We start from the raw sequence: 20,859 nt of genomic DNA, 5'->3' as shown, positions 1-20,859 counted from the left end.
CCCAGTCTTACCTCAAGCAGACCTCTGTGCAGGAGATTGAGAGGTGAGGAGGACCGTTCTGTTCTCAGACCAGTACTTAAAAGAGAGGAAGGGGGCTGGGAGTGAAGGCTGGGCTAGAACTGGGTGATGGGCCACAGGTGCGGGCCAGCCTCTTACCGTAGTGCGGGATGATGGCCCAGGCCATGGCTGAGGCGTAGATGCCACCGATCATCCAGAACATGCAGAGCCAGCTCAGGTGCTCTCCGCGCTTCTCCCGGGCCAGCACTTCAGCAAAGTAGGAGAAGACGGTGGGGATAGCGCCTCCGATCCTGACAGGGGAACAGAGAACACAGGAAAGTGGAGCCAGGGCAGCTGGGTGAGTGCAGAGGGCAGAGTGCACACTAGTCCTGCCGAGTCACCCTCCCTGCCGCAGAGTGCTGAGCACTCTATCTTGCCCTTAGTCTCAATATAAACCTCAAGCTCGCTGCCAGCAGGTTCATTCAGACTCATAGAGACCCTGCTAGGACAGGGTAGAACGGCCCCTGTACGTTCCCGAGACCGTAAAACTCTTTGGGAGTAGACAGCCTCATTGTTCTCTTGCAGAGTGGCTGGTGGTTTCAAACTGCTGACCTTAGGGTTAGCAGCCCAACTTATAACCCACTGCACCACCAAACTCTGACAGACTCACTTGCCATCCAGCTGATGCTCACACAGAGTGACCACTGGGCACAAGGTAGAACTGTCCTTGTGAGTTCCCAAGACTGTGACACGGGATGGGAATAGAAAGCCTCATCTTTCTCCCATGAAGTGGCTGGTTGTTTCCAACTGCTGACCTTGAATTTAGCAGCCCAATATATAACCACTACACCACCAGGACTTCTCATTCTAGAACGCTAATACAGAGTTGCCATTAAAAAATTAACATCCCTCCTAAAACATGACCCAACAATGAGGATGAATTCCACTTGTGTAGTTTATAGGTGACACAAATGATTTCTTCTCAACTGCTAACAGAAAGGCTGGTGGTGCCAACCACTCGCATCACCATGGAAGAGAACCCTGGTAGACAGTCTGCTATGTTACGAGTAAACCCAAACCAAGCCCACTGCCATCAAGTTGATTCTGACTCATAGTGACCCCATACAGTTTCTGAGGCTTTGTAAATCTTTGTTTGTGTGTGCGGGGGGTGGGGGGGCAGGGGGCAGATAGCTTCATCTTTCTCCCATGAAGTGGCTGGTAGGTTTGAACCGATCACCAGGCCATCTGCCATAAAAATCTTGTGCATCAGGTCTACCCTAGAGCACAGCATCATGAATCAGAATCGACATGACACAGCTAACCCTACCAGCAAGTCTGAGATGCAGATGGGCTTCAGCGCACTGTTGAATGGTCTACATGATGTTCACAAAACATTACAACAACTTGGTATATTTTAATGCAGATGAGTTTGTTTTTTTTAAGAATGTCCCTTCTAGGTGCTATGTCCCTTCCATGAGAAGGGAAACAGCTCTGCACCTCTGTGGGGCTGTCTGCAGTCAGTTATTTCTCTGCTACCACTCAGCACTTAGTCCTTCAGCCTAATTAGGCTCTGTGTCAACAAACACACAGCTAACTGGATTGCTTCCACTCTCTTCTGATTCCAATCCGATTGACATCACTGGTTCCATGGGAAAGGTACCCTAGTGAAAGCCAATAGGAGATGGTGGCTTATTTCCCAACAGAATGAGGTATGGTAATTCCTTCTTTGGGGCCACTTTGGAGCTGCTGGCTGAGCTCTGGAGAGGTCACCCTAACAGTGACCTTGGTTACCGGTTCTCCAATGAGAACCTAAGAAATAAAGATGCTGTGTGTTCTAGGGAGATGTGTTATAGATTCATCAGAATTTCAAGAACATCCTTGCTCCAAAGTTTTATGAACCACTGCCTGAGATTAAACAGAACCTATTATTCTTCTATGCAACTGTAAATTCTTAAAAAGAAAAAACCCAAGACAAACAATATAAACATCATGGAGACAATACCTACTACAATGATTTTAAAGTATTTTACATTGTGGGAATGGCAACTAATTCGATGAACAAATGTGCGTGAATTTTTTTTATCTGATTATTTCAACTGTACACCCAAGTACAAAAGGCAGGTATCTTCGGAGAGGTGCGAGTTGATCTTTCATGAATGCCCTCTAACAGTGAAAGCAGTAATTTTTATCTATGCAGTCACGCGTGCACACACATGTACGTCAAAGAGCAAGCACCATCTCTTCGTCCACTGTTACCTCAATGGTAAGAATGGGGGCCGCCAGGCATTGGTGGAGCACTAGATGGTCCTGACGGCACTTGAAAAGGATTATTAGGAGTGGGATAGAGTCCTGGTGTAGGATATGATCCTGCAGGGGCAGGGCAGGGTGCTGGTGGTCCCCAGGCACCTGGTGGAACAGTGCCCCATGGAACAGGGGGTACAGCCCCCGGAGCTTGGGGAGGAGGAGGAGCAGAATATGGCCCTGGAGATGCATATGGCATATTGGGGGTAGGATATTGCCCTCCCATTCCTGGTGCCCATGGTCCAGAAGACATAGATCCCCAAGGACCTAAGGGACCAGCGGCAGCTGGATCTGTAGGTGCACCATACGGTCTAGGTAGCTCTGGAAAGGGCATATTTGGTGTAGGGTATGGCTCTGTGGGGCCAGGGCCTGGCACAGTTGGGGCTGGATAAGGACCACCAGGTGGGGGGCATGATGGTCCAGAAGGAGGAAAGGGTGCTGGGGGTCCTGGAGGCGGTCCAGTGGGAGGCACAGAGGGGTACATTCCTGTGGGTGCAGGTCCAAAAGGCACAGTGGATGGTGTTGCACTTGGTGGGAGTCCAGATGGCACAGAAGGTGGAGCACTTGGGTTAGTCCAAGGGTTGGACCCTGGCCAGCCTTGGGGAGGTTGACCAGGCTTTGTATTGCTAACACCAGAGGTTTTGGCAGGGCGCCAGCCAACGAAAATTCATCTGACATTTTCCCAGCGCGATCCAAACCCGCAGAGCAAGGCGTAGAAGCGACGAGGGGGCCGAGAGAACTGGGTGTGAGGAAGTGAGCGTAGCCGGACTGACGACAGCAGCAGTGACAGTACCAGCACTCGCGGCCGTGCGTGAATTTTTGAACAGAAAATTGATTAATAAACTTTCACCCAATTTATCAGAAACATGTTTTTTTAATATGTGCAAATAGATTTACCTTATGAAAGGTAAATTGCTATTAACATTTCATATAAATAGATGTCAAGGAATAGATGTGTTTATCCATTTAGCAATAACTGATCTTCTTAAAATAATCTTTGATATAATACAGAGGCATTGGGAGTGATCTCAGCAAACATGATTTAGGGGAAAGACCAGATTTGCAGCAAATTGGATGGACCATAGGATTTATAGGGTCACTCTGTAGGAGCCAGTAGGTCTCAATGTGGAATCACTTCTTGCTGTAGTTAACCTCCACTGGATATGGGGGTGCCTCTTAGGCTAGTGCTTTTCAAACAATGGCGTGGCAGTTAGACTTCAGTTCAACTTGATGGGTCCTACATAGAGGTAGGGGTGGAGCCCAACATGTCAGTCAAGGCTATGCCTGATGACCCATCCTTGGGGGTGAAGCCTTTTGTATAAGACGGAGAGCCACTTGGAACTGCCTTTCTTTGCCCCTTTGCCTTCTTGCTTGATGGGACTCTGGCTACATCCAATGGTGGCCTCAGGTGGCCCGCCCAAGCCTGAGACCTGTTGGCGTCCTGCCATATTTCCATGGAACTTGGATCCATGTGACTCTGCACCCACTGAGTGCTTCCCTCTTCACCCGTTCACGTCATCGGCCTGCAGCTATGTGAGCTGAAGAGGGCCTGGCTAGCATTCGACCTGTGGACTTGAGTTGGACTGGGCCGGGATACCTTCTGAATGTAAACTTTCTTCTTGATGTACAGTTCTTTCTTGTCCATAGATGGGCGTCACTTGTTTATTTCTCTAGACAACTCGGCCCAGCACATACATACAGGTTGCAGAATTGATTTAGTAAATGTTAAAAGGCATTGAGAAAATTAAATAGAGATGAAAATACTTGAATGCAACCCAAATGATAAGCATAAGCAATGTCTCATATCACTTGTATTTCTGTGATATATTATTGAGTTAGCTCCCTATGTGATGCAAATGGTTAAGGTATGTGGCTTCCAACCACAAGATAGGAGATTCAGGTCTACTCAAAAGTGCTCAGAAAGACAGACCTGACTACCCATTAAAAAAAGAAAACCCAGCCTATTGAAAGCCCTCTGTAGCAGAATCCTATTCTGATACACCTGGGGTGGCATGCGTTAGAACAGACAGGATGGTAACAATTGTGTTTCTTTGTTTGTTTTTGAACTGGCTGAATGTGCTAAAATGTTTCAGAGTGAGAGTTGCTGTTTACAAGAGCTTGGAAATTACTATCTTCCTGGCTAGACTAGAGAATGTACACTGGTGCAGATAGGAACCAGAAACACAGGGAATCCAGGACAGATGGTCCCTTCAGGACCAGTGGTGAGAGTGGCGATACCTGGAGGGTGGAGGAAAGGTGGGGTAGAAAGGGGGAAACAATGACAAAGATCTACATATAACCTCCTCCCTGGGGGATGGACAACAGAAAAGTGGGTGAAGGGGGACGTTGGACAGTGTAAGACATGACAAAATAATAATAATTTATAAATTATCCAGGGTTCATGAGGGAGGTGGGAGCGGAGAGGGAAGGGAGAAAATGGGGAACTGATACTACAGGCTCAAGTAGAAAATAAATGTTTTGAGAATGATGATGGCAACAAATGTACAAATGTGCTTTACACAATTGATGTATGTATGGATTGTGATAAGCATTGTACAAATCCCCAATACAATGATTTAAAAACCCCACTAACTTCTTTCTATTTCTTTGGACTTTGAATGCATTCTATCTAAATTTCTACCAAAAATTCCTAGAGGTGTGACCCTCCATGAATTCAAATACAACACACGGCAATGCAGCAGTGTTGTTCACCAGGAGGCGCCAACACACACCGAGTCCCTCACACAAACAAGAAGCTAATGTGTCTGGTGGGTTTTCATGGCTGGTCTTATGTCCCAGATTTACACAATTCCCTTACCTAGTGTTTTATTGTTTTTGTTTTGCCTGACACCTTAAGTACTCTTGCTATAAACAGCTGGTTTCATTCATTCATGTAAACCAGTATTTCTCAAAGTTCTCAATACTGCCCCTGCGGTGGGTGGAGGGCAGGGTCACTGAAAAGATTCAGGGGCTACAAAAGCTGATACCCACACTTGATCCCGGATTGTGGGCTATGATACAAAAGTCTTTAATTGCCAAGGGGAGTGCAGAATAATGACTCTTTATTTATTTATTTTCTGAAGACAGGCACGGTAGGCCAAATAACTTTGAAACGAATGGAAACAACACATGTTATCACACAGGCTCAGAGAGTTCATGTTTGAATACGACATAGTCCACTATCCTTTATAGCTCAAGTGATAGCTGAGAAGACAGCACAGAAAGTAAACAGTATTTTGAACATTTTCTTTTATGAGAGTTTGTACACTTGCCTGCCTCACAGTCTTTCTGGGAAATTTCCCTAGTTTCCGAGACTCAACTTCCCCTGGGTGTTCACTCACAGCAAGACAGAAATCTCCATCAAGTGGTGAACTGCGTGTTATGGGAGAAATGGCAAATGGTAATAATTCAGAAGTATACCTCAGTTGGAAGTGTTAAAATGCAGGAGAAAATATTAAATGAAAAAAGAGTATGAACTATTAATGACTGGAGGTGGGCTCAGATTTGTCCCCATCTCCTCAAGCCAGTCTCTGTGACCCACCTCAGTGGATGCTTCTTGTTGTCAGTTGCCATTGAGTCACTGCCCGACCCCCTGCACTCAATCGTGAATCTCATGACAATGGAAAGAAGCACCAGTCCTGTTGGGACCAATAGGGCTTTCATTGGCTGGAAGCAGATCACCAGACCTTTAGTGCATCTTAGTCTGGAAGCACCTCTGAAACCTGTTCAGCATCCCAGCAAGGAGCAAGCCTCCAATAGCAGAGGGATGGTGGTTACACAGAAGGCTCACTGGCAGGGAATCAAACTCAGCGTCCCACATGGAAGGCAAGAATTATACCACTGAAGTCCTCAGCAGATGTATTATGGCCCAACTGTAATGTACAAAGGTCAAGATGGGGTGTGAACATCATCAATGACATCATTTTCCCCACCATATGGATACATGTGTGCAACATGCTATCATGGTCCACAGCCTCTGTGGTGAGGCAGGGCTGTTGGAACAAACTATGGAAGTGGGTCATACTAGACTTATGGGACCATCTGTAATATTTCAACTGAGTCTCTGAAATTGATCTACTTGCCCACCTATTTCCAGATAATTCATCAGGGATTCTTAAATTGTAATGAACCCAAGCACTCCTTTAGCACTTACTAAAATGCATATTTATGTGTTTTAGCACTGATGTTCTGATTTCTACATCCCAGAAATCTTTATTCTTACAGAATCTATGTTGAGTAGCACTGGGTCAGACACACATTGGTTGATAGTTGGTCTGAGCTCTTCCAGCTGACTTGAAATGGAGCTACCAAAGCCTGTAGTTCCCCCAGAAACTGGGTGGCTGTCACAAAAGACAAGCCCACTCATCTTTCGTAGGTAAATTAAGTTCATTAGAAGGGCTTGGTTTACTTTTCTGTCTCTCCAAAATATGTGTCAACTTGGCTGGGTCATGATTCTCCAGTGTTAAAATATCCTTGTTTAGTGACCTGAAGTAATTACCCTACATGCTGTACATCCTTACATTTATGATGCTAGTGAGAGGATGCAATCTGTAGGATTAGGTTGTATCTTGGGTCAAACTCTTCTGAGATATGAGAGACTAAGCAGGCAAGCTGGATTATATGAAGGACGTGACATCAGGATTGGAAGAAGGCTTATTAACAACCTGTGATACACAGATAACACAGCCTTGCTGGCTGAAAGTGAGGAGGACTTGGACTTGCTGATGAAGATCAAGGATTGCAGCCTTCCACATGGATGTAAAGAAAGTGTTGTCAAGGATTTTTGTCTTGCTTGGAACCTCTATCAACGATGATGGAAGCAGCAGTCAAGAGATCAAAAGATGTGTTGATTTACATAAATCCACTACACAAAATCTCTTTAGAGTATTGAAAAGCAAGGATGTTACTTTGAGAACTAAGTATGCCTGACTCAAGCCATGATATTTTCAATTGCCTGCTATGCATGTGAAAATTGGACATTGAATAAGGAAGGTCAAAGATGATCGACGAATTTTAGTTGTGGTGTTGGGGAAGAAGATTGAACGCACCATGAACTGCAAAAAGGAAAAACAAATCTATCTTTGAAGAACTATTGCTAGAGTGCTCCTTACGGGCGAGAATGGTGAGACTTGGTCTTACCTACTTTGGGCATGTTGCTGCAGAGGCCAGTCCCTGGAGAAAGCCATCATGCTTTAAAGCCGAGGGGCAGCAAAATGGAGGAAGGCCCTCCAGAATATGGACGTCGGACCACTGGGAGGCTGGTGCAGGACTGGGCAGTGTTGAGGACAGTGTGTGCCGGGCTGCTGTCGGTCCGAACCAGCTCAATGGCACCTGATCACAACAAGCAGGCAAGCAGAGAAGGGCCTCCTACTGCCAAGGAAGAAGAGCCAGATGCAGAGTGTATCCTTAGGACCTCGAGTCTTTGAGTAGAGAAATTCCTAGACTTAGGGGAAGATTGATAAAGAGACTTGCTCCCAGAGCTGACAGAGAAGGCCTTCCCTTAGAATGGGCACCCTAGATTTAGATTTGCAGCCTCCTAAAGTAGGAGAGAATAACTTTCTGTTTTTTAAGGCCAAATATTTATGGTATTTGTGTTAAAGAAGCACTAGATAATTAAGACAGAGTCCTTCTGCTTCTTTTCGTCTGGAAGAATAAGAGCTGCGTCCAGAGCAGTCAAGTCCTCTCTTCTGCGGTATCTTGATTTCTCTTTATAGAGCTATCCCCCATCACGCATCACTTCTTACCTTGGACTTGAGCAACTGGAAGGGGTTCTGGAATATCCAAACCAATACTAACATGAGCCTCAAGGAGCTGATCCCCAAGCAACAGTTCAAGAATGGGAACTTTAATTTGGAATCGCCTCCGTTGAACAAACACAGTCCTCGAAGCATGGCATATTAAACAATTCAACAATGTTTTGAACAGATTTTAAATGGTTTCATCACAATCCATAACGTTAGTGAGAAATAAACGTCTGTGTCGCAATTATTTCTTGTTACTCCTTGTGTCATTTTATGTGGAGGCTCTATTTCTCTGTACCATAAAGCCCCAGCTCCCTAATCTGGACCTTCATGTTTTCCATGCCTGAAAGATCCCTAGTTGCTTTTTTTTAACCAACTTTTTCACATCCCAATTCATGTCTCCTCAGGGTTCTGGACTTTCCACGTGTAATATGTAATTATTCCATATGTAATACGGAATAGCTATCACTCACACTTCAAGAGCTGCAGGTCCAGATAGGTGCGGCCCCACTGCACTGAGATCGGTGTGCCCAGCAAGGCCAAAAGTGGGAGACTGTGGGCTTGCTTGTTAGTTTTAAACAAATCTTTGTTGCACAGGAGACTACCGACTCTTGGGGGCTGATACACAATCCGGTTGGTTCTGATTTAATGCCTCACTTTCAAGGTGGCTATTTTTGCACACAGGCCTCTCACTCGGAGTCTGCCTGTACAGATACTCCTTGTGCAAGAGACCGCCAGAAACTCGAATACCAACGGGAAAACAGATGAGTCTGAAGACGGAGGGATTCTATTGACACCCTTTGCAAAGTTCTTCAGACTCAGAGACACATAAAGCAGCCGAGGCCCTGAAGGTATCATCCACCCTGGATTCCCTGTACCTCCAACCCTCATATGCACCAGTGTACAGCCTCTGTCCTATCCAGCCCTGCAAGGTAGAATTCGGATCATGGTAGTTGGGGGGAGGAAGCATCCAGGATCTGGGGGAAAGCTGTGTTCTTCATCGGTACTACCTCACACCCTAATTAACCCATCTCCTCTCCTAAGCCCCTCTATGAGGGGATCTCCATTGGCCGACACTTGGGCCTTGGGTCTCCACTCTGCACTTCCCTCTTCATTTAATATGATATATATACACATACATACACACACTTATATCTTTTTTTTTTTTGCATGATGCCTTATACCTGGTCCCTTGGGCACCTCGTGATCGCACTGGCCGGTGTGCTTCTTCCATGTGGGCTTATTTGCTTCTGAGCTAGATGGCCGCTTGTTCACCTTCAAGCCTTTAAGACCCCAGACACTATCTCTTTTGATAGCCGGGCACCATCAGCTTTCTTCACCACATTTGCTTATGCACCCATTTGTCTTCAGCGATCCTATCATGGAGGTGTGCAGTCAATGATATGATTTTTTGTTCTTTGATGCCTAGTAACTGATCCCTTTGGGACCACTCGATCACACAGGCTGGTGTGTTCTTCCATGTGGACTTTGTTGCTTCTGAGCTAGATGGCCGCTTGTTTATCTTCAAGCCTTTAAGACCCCAGACACTATCTCTTTTGATAGCCGGGCACCATCAGCTTTCTTCACCACATTTGCTTATGCACCCATTTGTCTTCAGCGATCCTATCATGGAGGTGTGCAGTCAATGATATGATTTTTTGTTCTTTGATGCCTAGTAACTGATCCCTTTGGGACCACTCGATCACACAGGCTGGTGTGTTCTTCCATGTGGACTTTGTTGCTTCTGAGCTAGATGGCCGCTTGTTTATCTTCAAGCCTTTAAGACCCCAGTCACTATCTCTTTTGATAGCCGGGCACCATCAGCTTTCTTCACCACATTTACTTGTTCACCCACTTTGGCTCCAGTCGATGCTGGGAGAGTGGAGGGTGAGTGGGTTGGAAAGGGGGAACTGATTACAAGGATCCACATGTGACCTCTTCCCTGGGAGAGGGACAGCAGAGAAGGGGGGAAGGGAGACTCCGGATAGGGCAAGATATGACAAAATAACGATGTATAAATTACCAAGGGCATATGAGGGAGGGGGGAATGGGGAGGGAGGGGGGAAAAAAAAGAGGACCTGATGCAAGGGGCTTAAGTGGAGAGCAAATGTCTTGAGAATGATTGGGGCAGGGAATGTATGGATGTGCTTTATACAATTGATGTATGTATATGTATGGATTGTGGTAAGAGTTGTTTGAGTCCCTAATAAAATGTAAAAGAAGAAAAGAGAAAAAAAATGATTAGGGCAAAGACTGTACAGATGTGCTTTATACAATTGATGTATGTATATGTATGAACTGTGAAAAGAATTGTATCAGCCCCAATAAATTGTTAAAATAAAAAAGAAAAATAAAAAAAGAAAACCTTGTGGAAAAAAAAAAAAGCAGCCGAGGCATTCCCCTTTCTTAGTGTGGGGTCATCTTCTATTTGGGGGAGAACATTACTCCCGTCTTCCCGTTACATTGCTTAAGCAGAGAACAGATGTTGCAGCATGTTTAATGGTAACCATCACAAGTGTTCCGCATCCTGTCGGAATGCTCATAAAGTGCTCGCAGTAGACTGAAGACTGCTTGAGGGTGAGGACTGCACCTCTATTCACCTCCCAATCCCAGCTCCTTGCTCAGTGGGATTACTGCGTTCCACAGCGATGAGTGTGGCACACCCGGGGTGTCCTCTAGTCTAGTGGCTTAAGCATCTCCAGAGAGCAGAAACAGACACCTAACTTCTTGGGTCCATGTGACTGAGCAGGAAGGGGTGGGAGGAGGGTTCTGGGATGGAAGTTCTGAGAGCATTGGGGCCTTCAAAGAGTTCTGGAATTCTCTGTGCCTTCCTTCGTTATCGTTGGCCCAGATGCCATGAAGGGCTTTCTCCCAGACGGTAACCTCTTGACAATCGCCTTGGTCATTCCAGGAGCTTCGAAAGCATACACGTACCTTTCAGAAAAAATATTGCAGCTACAATTACCACCAATAAAAACTATCTAAATAAGAGAGGAAGCAAGAGTCCACATGAAAGAGAAGGAGCACTGTCATGTATCTCTATAGTACCTGTGGAAGATGGGCAACAAAGCTGCCACTCCCCCCAACCAGACACACACACACACACACACACACACACACACACACACACACACACACACACACCCAGTCCCTGGGTAGTGTACACAGTTAAGTGTGTGACCATGAATTAAAAGGTTAGTGGTTCAGACCTACCCTGACACTCCTCAGGAGACAGGCCTGGCAATCTGCTTCACATTTGTCATAGCCTGGAAAACCTCACTGCACATCCAGAGTCATCACAAGTCAGAACTGATTCTAAGACAACTCACAACAAGCAACAATATAACTTACATATATACATTTTCCCAGTATTATTCCCTCTTACTATTTTATATGAGGGCAATGCATTTCCTTATTTGTTTCATGAGAACATAGTAGGAAGAGATTTAAAAAAAATTTTTAAAAAGGTAGTGCTCAGATTCCCAGTATCAGTAGCTTTAATCAGAGACAAGGATCCCTGAGAGTGCAGTAAATTCAACTTTGAATTTCTCACTACAAAGTCAATGGTTCAAACCCACCAGCCACTCTGAGTGAGAACAATGAGGCTGTCTGCTCCAGAAACCCTTTAAAGAAGTTCAGCCAGGTTTGTTGTTAGGGCCATTGTGCAAGCTCCAATTTTAGTGCATATATACACAATAGACGGAAACTCTGTCCAGTCCAATGTCATCCTTACAGTAGTCACTGTGTTTGAGCGTAGTGTTGCAGCCACTGTGTCAATTCACCTGTGTGCAAATGCATACGTGTGTGTGTGTGTGAATTCATCCTGAGAGTCTTCCTCTTTCTTTTCCCCTGATGCTCTACTTTGCCAAGCATGAGATATTTCTCTAGAAACGGGTTCTCTCTGAAAACATGTCCAATGTATGTGAAATAAAACCTTGTCATCCTCAGTTCTCAGGAGCATTCTGGTTGTACTTCTTCCAAGACAAATTCATTCATTCACCCGACAGCTCATGATATGCCCAATATTCTTGGACACTGCCATGATTCAAATGCATCAAGTCTTCTCCATCTTCTTTATTGATTATCCAGATTTCCCAAGAGTATGAGGTGATCAAAAGTGCCATGGGTTAGGGCAGGCACACCTTAGTTCTCAGAGTGATATTTTCACACTAACATTTTAAAATGATCATTTGCATGACCTTACTGGACACTTGCCATCACGAAGAGATCACTGAAGATATGGGTGCTCTAGTAAACTGTGGAGAAGAAATCAGATACCCGCCTATCAGAAAGAAGAGTGCTTAGGATCTTCAAGTTTGTTTTAACAAACATCCATCTGATTTAGGTGTCAACTCAGCTAACTCCACATGGAGGAAACACACCAGCCTGTGTGAGCCAAGGATTATAAATATTAAAATCTAAGAGCAGAGGAGGGAACAATACTAGAGCTTAAATGCTGAACACCCAGTTTGCAGAAGGTTAGGGATGGCAGTGAAAGCCTCAAATACATTTGTTGGGTCCCCATGTGGATTAAACCTCTGTTGAGCCCCTTCTGACTACTGACCAGGGATGTGAATAGCCTTGTAATCAGACAGAGTGCATTGGAATGTAGATGATTGCAATTGTAGTTGGGTTAAAACTTAGCACCTTATCACTTATTCTCCCCCTTAACCCATTTAAATTTTATTCTAGTTTGAATATCTTTCTGCTTTATTTTTAATTGAGGGTTTTCTCTATTGTATTTTATTTCTTTGTTTTAGATACCTTTTTCTATATATGAACTCTAGGTTAGGTAAATCGATAGAAACAGTAGCTGGATTAATAGTTTCTTAGGAGTATGGCAGGGGACTAAAACTCACTGCCATTGAGTAGATTCTGAGTCACTGAGATTCCTGTAGGACAGGTTAGAATTGCCTCTATGGATTTCTGAGATGGTAAATCTTTACAAGAGTAGAAAGCCTCATCTTTCTTTGATGGAGTGCCTGGTGGTTTTGAACTGCTGAGCTTGCAGTTAGCAGCTCAACTCATAGCCACTATGCCACCAGGACAGGGGAGGTTGGGGTAAAATGGGAAAAAAATGATGAGTACGACAAAGAAGAAATGTTCTAAAATTGAGTGTGGCAAGGACTGTACTTTTACTATGACTGAACTATTGAAATGTATGATATATGAGTTATATGTCAATGAAACTGTTAAACCTGGAGATATACGCAGGTCACTCCATCGTGGAGATCTTACGTGAAAAGACCAAAGCTGGCAAGAAGGATAAATGTGTAAAGAATCTGGTGACCCTGCTCTATGAAACTGCTCGACTGTCATCTGACTTCAGTCTGGAAGATGCCCGAACAAATGTCAACCGGGTGATCAAGCTTGGCCTGGAAATTGATGACGTTAACCCTGCTGCTGCCAACCAGCGCTGCTGTCACGGAAGAAATGCCAGCCCTAATAGGGGGTGATGACACATCATGCAGGGAAGAAGTGGACCAAGAGTCTGCTTGTAGGGAGAGATTTTAACTAAAAAATTTTTAAAGAAGTCAACTAACTCATAGATGTGGTTAAATGCTTTCCCTGAATTTCCTCTGATAATATATTTTCAAAATTTTTTCCCTTTATTTTTGTTAACATTTAAAAAATTGGTATGGCATGACTATCATGGAGGGGGATAAGATTTCTACTTCTAAGTGAAACTGTGAGACTGTCGGCCCTGAAAGCAGCTAGTAATTCGGTTCTATTTTCACAATGGCTTATTTAATGGGCTGACACTGGTCGTAAGGTAACTAATGTTACATAATGTTAACAACACTATAGTCTAAAGTCTTGGCTATTAAGCAGATTCTTACTGCTATTAAGCAGTAAACTAGATGAAAAAAAACCTGATGGTGTAGTGGTCATGTGTTGGTCTGCTAATAGCACGGTCAGCAGTTTGAAACCACCAGCTGGCCCTCCTCGCAGGGGGAAGGATATGGGGCTTTCTACTGCTGTAAAGAGTTTCTGTCTTGGCAGTTCATAGGGCCTTAGTATTGACTCAATGGCAGTGATTTCTTTTTTTTAATAAACCAATTTTTTTCACTGAAATGTTGAGTGTGTGTGCCTAAGAGAAATCTTCGTGAAAGCACCTTGAATTTCATCATTTCTAAGAGGGTCTTATTTCCAAGAAGGCTATGCCCTGTATTTCCCTCTGGTGCATGTACTAGATCTTAGAAATCGGTGTGTGATATGGAACCAACTCAGTGGGACTCAGTATCCAGAGGGCTTGTTTTCCAAAAAAGAAAATTATTGTTTGGAGTAGCAAAATCCTATGCCTACCGTCAAGGCAGCTCCAAGTCACTAGGCTAAGCTTGTGAGTAGACATGTATGTAGTGCCCAGGTCACCTGCTACATCAAAAAGTGGTGACACATGCAACTACATGAAACGTAAATAAATAAGGTGTTCAAAACCAAAGAGCAGTCTTTTGTTGAAGATTTTTCCCCAGTGCAATCAGACACTGCTTAACTTCTTGGCGGCTGCACTGATCATGGATCTAAGTACAATGAAATTCTTGATGATGTCAACCTGTCTCGGGTTATCATGACATTGCTATCAGTCCAGCTGTGAGATCCTTGTTTTCTTCACTGTGAGGTGAGGGCCGCAGTCTCTGTTCTTCACCAGTAGGCGCCTCAAATCATTTTTGCTTTCAGCAGCTAAGACTGTGTCATCTGCATATTGCAGGTGGTTAATGAGTTAATGAGTTCTCTGTCCTGCAGGACTGCTGTGAGTCAGAATGGGCCCATGGCAGTGGGTCTTGTTTTAAAGAAGTGATTTTGTGTCTCAAGGCACATTTGGAAATGTCTGGAGATACCTTTAGTTTTTACAATGGGTGTGGGAGTAGGGCCTGGGGAAGGGGAGGCGCCTCTGCCATCAAGCAGTGCACTGGGCGCCCCACAGCAAAGAACTGCTGGTGCAAAAGACCAACAGTGGGGAAACTGAGAACCTCTTCCCGTGAATTAAGTATGGAAAATAGAATTTGTTTATGTCAAAAAATCCATACTGTAAGGCACAAAACGGTTACTATTTTCTCTACACTCTCTGATGGTTAACACAACTAAATTCAACTAACACGAAAATCTTTTTGACTCATAATGATCAGTTAGTCTGTTGAAATCCATTCAAGTCCACTTTGATGGAATGTTTACATTAACAGAGCAATCAGATCAGGGTGGTTTATAAAAAAATTTATCTCAGGATCGGATAGTGCCTATTTTATTGGGTGGCATAAAAATGTCAAATTTTAATTATCGCTTCTGATGGAACATCCAAAGGGAATAATAATTGAACCCACACTCTGTATTGTTAGAAGATTTGTCAGAATTTAGCATTGTATCATTTCTTCATTACATGTTAAATAAAAAGGCATACGGATTCAAAGTCACTGAATTGGCACAAATGAAATAGATGTTGCTATTTGGAGTTTTAGAGTTGGGCTTATTCCCTAAATAATATCCATTTTAACCTTTTGCAACTTTAATTATAGACATGCAGAAAACTACAAACTTCTATACTGAAACAGTCGAATACACTACAACCTCCCTTTTACATGTGTACATGGACACAGTCACATACACATACACAAAACCTCAGTAAGTCTGCCTATGACTCAGTATTCAGTATCTGCTAACTATCATGGAACTTATTGAAATTCTTCTTCCTGCAACGATCTGAGACAAATCCACACATTGGAGATTGTGTAAAGCAAATGCCGTGTTAAATTCCTTCACTGTTACAAAACATGGGACAAGTTAAGCTCAGGCCAGCGGGCTGAGGGAGGACACCCAGTATTCTGTCTGCACAAAGCCCATTGAGAAATCTGGAGGCTGAGTGCCCTAATCTCTGCACAGTCCACTGTCTCCCTTCAGACCGCCCCAATTAAGAGGAGCGGCTCAGGAGTGCGTTGACTGTGCCCTGTGCCGCATCCCTCTGCTTTAAGCTGGCTATTCAGCCAGAGATGGAGAAGGCTCAGATTTCTGTCATGAACAGGAGGCTAGAGATAAAAGCGTAACTGTACTTAAATTGACTTGACGCTTGGCATTTTCATGGAGGTATTTCAGGATTTCTGATGACTGCTTGTCCTGAGGAGAGATTCTATTGAATGATTCTGTTCTGCTTTAAGCCTTCAGTGAGCATGTATCAAAGAATAATTTCACTCTAATGCATTTCACCGTGCAGTTACCTCAGTCTCCCCTTCCCCATTTCCACTGGAAGTGGGTCATTATGTAAAGAACATAGTTAAGGAGAAAGCTGGACAATGATTGTAAAGTCATGGGCTTCATCCAGAAAATAGTTAAGAGGACGGGGTTCACCAAGAGCTGACTCTAGGCCATTCTCATTAAGACAAGTGTTATTAGTTTAGAAAGAAATGAATAGTGAATGGTCTCGTCTATGTCAGGAATCACAAGTTCAAGCAACTTACAGGAAAAGATATTCTTGCAGTTCCCACTTGGGATCAACAAAAAAGGAGGCCGAGGTTGACCTGCCAGGCAAATGGCATGGCGATTCTGAACTAAGTCATTATGTTTTAAAATGGACCTAGAAACAAAAGAAGCAGCCTAACAAAAGATGGACCTTTGATGAACTCTGATTTAGCAAAGTGAACAGATATCCACAGACCTTGAGGTTATGCCGAGGTTTAAGTGAAAGAACACAGATGAGATGGGCTCTGAATTAGGTGGGGAGCAAAGAAGACGAGGCTGCTGTGCTGATCAGAAGACACAGGCTTGAGATGAATAGCTGAGTCAGAAACCAGGGAAGGCCATGCGCTGGTAACCGAGTCAAGAAGCAAATCAAGTACGGGAATCTCCCCGAACTGCGGCATCGCTAAAGGTAACCTTAGTCCCAGGAACCTCCCAAGCCACAATTTCTAAAACAATCCAAACACCTATCCTTTGATGCAGGCGGTTGACATTGTCTCAATGTCATATAACTGATAAATAAAAGACTGGGTAAAACTGCTATTTGAAAAAATATTAATTTGTAATCATACAATTAGGATAAAAACAATGTGTTGCTAAGAAAACGTCAGATTCAATTCAATTCCTCAAAGTTTGCTCTGCTATTGCATCCTCTGACTTCCATCCATCCATCCACCCATCAGCCCTCCATCCATCTTCACCCAGCAGATGCTAGGCGCTGCAGTCAGGGGTTGTTAGAGGAATGAGTATGAGGAACACCAGTTCCCGAGGAAGCTCATGAAGTCAATTCTAGAAATGTATGTATACAGGAGGTTTTGTTCTTTTCCTTTCTCTTGGGATCAATAATACTTTCCCCAAACTTTATTGGGAAATAAAGTACATCAAAAGGTCAACTTTTAGGTTGGAAGTTCTTATAAGTCTATGGTCCTAGGAGACCCTTTAATCGGGAACTGAAAGCCATTTCCGGAGCTCGCCTTCCAGTCAAATAATAGATTGGCCTATAAAATAATCAGTAGCATCTGGGAAGTCTGGGCTCCTTTACACTATCCACCATTGGGGACCAAACTGCCCGTCTTTATGCAACAGCACCGATGAGCAGGGAAGGAGGGCAGGGCAAGTGGAGGGACAGAATGAGGCAGGTGGCACAAAAGTGTCAGCTCTGGCACCTTATAGGGGTTGTGACCGATGTCACAGAACAATTTGTGTAACAATCATTTTATGGGAATCTAATCTGCTGTGCGAACTTTCACCTAAAACACGATTTTTTAAAGTCTTGCAAATTTTAAGTGAGTCTGAATTTTTCTAATATGATAAGAAAGTAAAGCTTGGCTTCAGAGAAAGAATACTTTGAAGAGGAAATCTTGTAGTTCAGAATTAGAGTAAAAAGAAGATGCCTGTCAAAGAACAAAAAAAATCATATCATTGGATGCACACCTCCATGATACGATTGCCGAAGACAAACGGGTGCATAAGCAAATGTGGCGAAGAAAGCTGATGGTGCCCGGCTGGGGTCTTAAAGGCTTGAAGGTGAACAAGCGGCCATCTAGCTCAGAAGCAATAAAGCCCACATGGAAGAAGCACACCAACCGGTGCGATCACGAGGTGCCAAAGGGACCAGGTATATGGCATCATGCAAAAAAAAAAAAAGAATATATATATGGTATATATATATATATATATATCTACCACTTATATACCATATATATATGCACTTCTCCCTTCATTCACTATGGTATATATGAATGAAGGGGGAAAGTGCTGTGTGGAGACCCGAGGCCCAAATGTCGACCACTGGAGATCCCCTCATAGAGGAGAGGAGTTGGGTCAGTCAGGGTGGGATGTAGTACCGATGAAGAACACAGCCTTCCCCCAGATCCTGGATGCTTCCTCCCCCAACTACCATGATCCAAATTCTACCTTGCAGGACTGGATAGGGCAGAGGTTGTACACTGGTGCATATGGGAGCTGGAGGCACAGGGAACCCAGGGTGGACGATGCCTTCAGGACCAGGGGTGTGAGGGGCGATGCTGGGAGAGTGGAGGGTGAGTGGGTTGGAAAGGGGGAACTGATTAAAAGGATCCACATGTGACCTCCTCCCAGGGAGATGGATGGCAGAGAAGGGGGGGAAGGGAGACTCCGGATAGGGCAAGATATGACAAAATAACAATCGGTGGATTATCAAGGGCTCATGAGGGAGGGGGCAGCGGGGAGGGAGGGGAAAAAAAAGAGGACCTGATGCAGAGGGCTTAAGTGGAGAGCAAATGCTTTGAGAGTGATTAGGGCAAAGAATGTATGGATGTGCTTTATACAATTGATGTATGTATATGTGTGGATTGTGATAAGAGTTGTATGAGCCCCTAATAAAATGTTTTTTAAAAAAAAGAAGATGCCTGCTGGCGTGGTGGGTGGGGCGGATCTGTTGGATATTTGGTAAATCACGTTATGTGTGCCTCAATTTTCGAGTTCAAGCAAGAAGATTCATTTTGCAAACTTTCTTATTTTAAATGGAGTGGTAAAGAATGGAGTGCTACCTATAACGTGCTTGTTAGACTCTACGAAGTCAATGTATTCTTGTTATTCTAATAACAGTTAATAAAAAGACACTGCAAATACATATGAGGGATGATTCGAAGGGTTCGGTTTTCAAGGCTCCATCGACAAGCGATCATTGGCCATCTTCAGATGATTGTCCTGGGAATCGTGACCCTGTTCCCCGACAGCACTCAGACCCATCGGCATCGCGCTGTCATTTCTGTGGTGGTGACACTGTCCTCCTGACCTTCGTGCTTAGCCACGTGCCAGACCCTTGGGGAGACGCTCCCACTCTGACATGGCTTGGCCTCCAAAGCCCGAGAAGTAGCAGTGACTGGAAACAAATAATTTCATTCTGGGGCCAATGAAAATGAATCAACGGTGCCAACTCCATTTCCCATCTTTCTCATTGTGAGCAGCCTCGGAGGGGAGGTTCGGGCTGCAAGCTTAGTGCGAGATTCACTTAGGAAAGTGAGAGGCGGAGGAGCAATGGGAGATGTTCTCTTTCTGGCTCCCACGAAACGCTGCTGTCTCTGGCAGGAATCACATCCTTTGCGCTGAATAAATATTTAAAGTTATGCAGAATATTTCTAGTTCTAACCGGGATGTAGTTATGTTTCTAAGATGATGTGCGGGGAATAAAGAGGAAGCACTTTTAGAAACAATGAAATAAAAATATCTGAATAGATCTTAGTCTCAGGCTAGATTTCCTTCCAGTCTGCGTAAACTGTATAATCTAGAGCAGCGGTTCTCAACCTGTGGGTCGAACGACCCTTCCACAGGGGTCACCCAATTCATAACAGTAGCAAAATGACAGTCATGAAGTATCAACGAAAATAATTTTATGGTTGAGGTCACCACAATGTGAGGAACTGTCTGAAAGGGTCGCGGCCTTAGGAAGGTTCAGAACCGCGCTCTAGTGCTAACCACCATTCTTCTGCCAGGCAGTGAGTTGGACCAATGGCATTTGTGATAGAATCAAAATTTAAAAACATCTATTTGCTGTGAAGTCAAATTCAACTCATGGTGACCTCATGTGTGTCAGGGCAGAACTGTGTTTCCAATGGCTGATTAAAAACACAGAAAACTAGATTGCTCGGTCTTTTCTCAGGTGTATCTCCATATGAACTCGAACTTCCAACCTTTTGGTGAACAACTGAGTGCTAACCTTTTGCACCACTTAAATCAACCCGAAAGACCAAAGAAACCAAACTCACCGCCATCTCCCAGCAACCCCACTGGACAAGGAAGTAGAAAGCCCCTCATTCTCCTGCAGAGCCCTGGTGGGTTTGAACTGCTGGCCTGGTGGATCGCTCCCCAATGGGTCACCACTACACCAGCTACATTAAGACATCTGTACATCTTGGACACTGACAGAAAGATGTATAGGTCTGCTCGTTTAAAAAGACACGAAGTGCACCTCAATCCGTAGCTGTGTGCGTCTTAGTTCTGCCACTGAATCTTCGTCTGCAGAATGAGGGACTTGCTCATAGGACACAGACAATCGTCCTGCTCTGGAGTCAGTGGGCGGAAGGCGTGGACACACAGCAGCAGAGGAAGCCACCAGTGGGGCCGCCAGTATATGTTCACAGGTGTGCACACTGGGCTGGGGACAGTAGGAGCTGCTGCTGATACAATTGCAACCAGACAGACTGTCCCTGCCTGGGATTTACATGTAGCAGGAGCATAGAAATTGATACATTACAAAGTAAACTTTTAAAACATTTTATTTAAGGCATGGATAGAAGAAAATAATTATGATGAAGGTTACTGAGCGGAGTGATGCCAGAGAAGGTCAGAGTGCTGAGGATCCGGCACAAAAGAATCTTTGGAACAGAAAGGA

At 44.3% G+C, this 20,859-nt stretch overlaps 1 protein-coding gene and 1 pseudogene across 3 annotated transcripts in view; both read right to left on the bottom strand.

The window, feature by feature from the left end:
- The window catches only part of SV2C (synaptic vesicle glycoprotein 2C), a 310,736-nt gene that overhangs the window by 122,010 nt on the left and 167,867 nt on the right, over nt 1-20,859 (bottom strand). For all 3 annotated transcript variants that reach the window (XM_075541191.1, XM_075541190.1, XM_075541192.1), the window contains exon 4: nt 157-308. In XM_075541191.1, the coding sequence (XP_075397306.1) occupies nt 157-308 (152 nt within the window). The remainder of the gene's footprint in view (nt 1-156; nt 309-20,859) is intronic.
- LOC142440851 (MAPK-interacting and spindle-stabilizing protein-like pseudogene) lies at nt 2,111-3,051 on the bottom strand (annotated as a pseudogene).

This window comes from Tenrec ecaudatus, chromosome 2 (genome assembly GCF_050624435.1).
Source record: "Tenrec ecaudatus isolate mTenEca1 chromosome 2, mTenEca1.hap1, whole genome shotgun sequence".
Lineage (NCBI taxonomy): Eukaryota > Metazoa > Chordata > Mammalia > Afrosoricida > Tenrecidae > Tenrec > Tenrec ecaudatus.
Note: the sequence above shows the minus strand (reverse complement) of the source record. Positions and strands in the feature narration are given on the sequence as shown.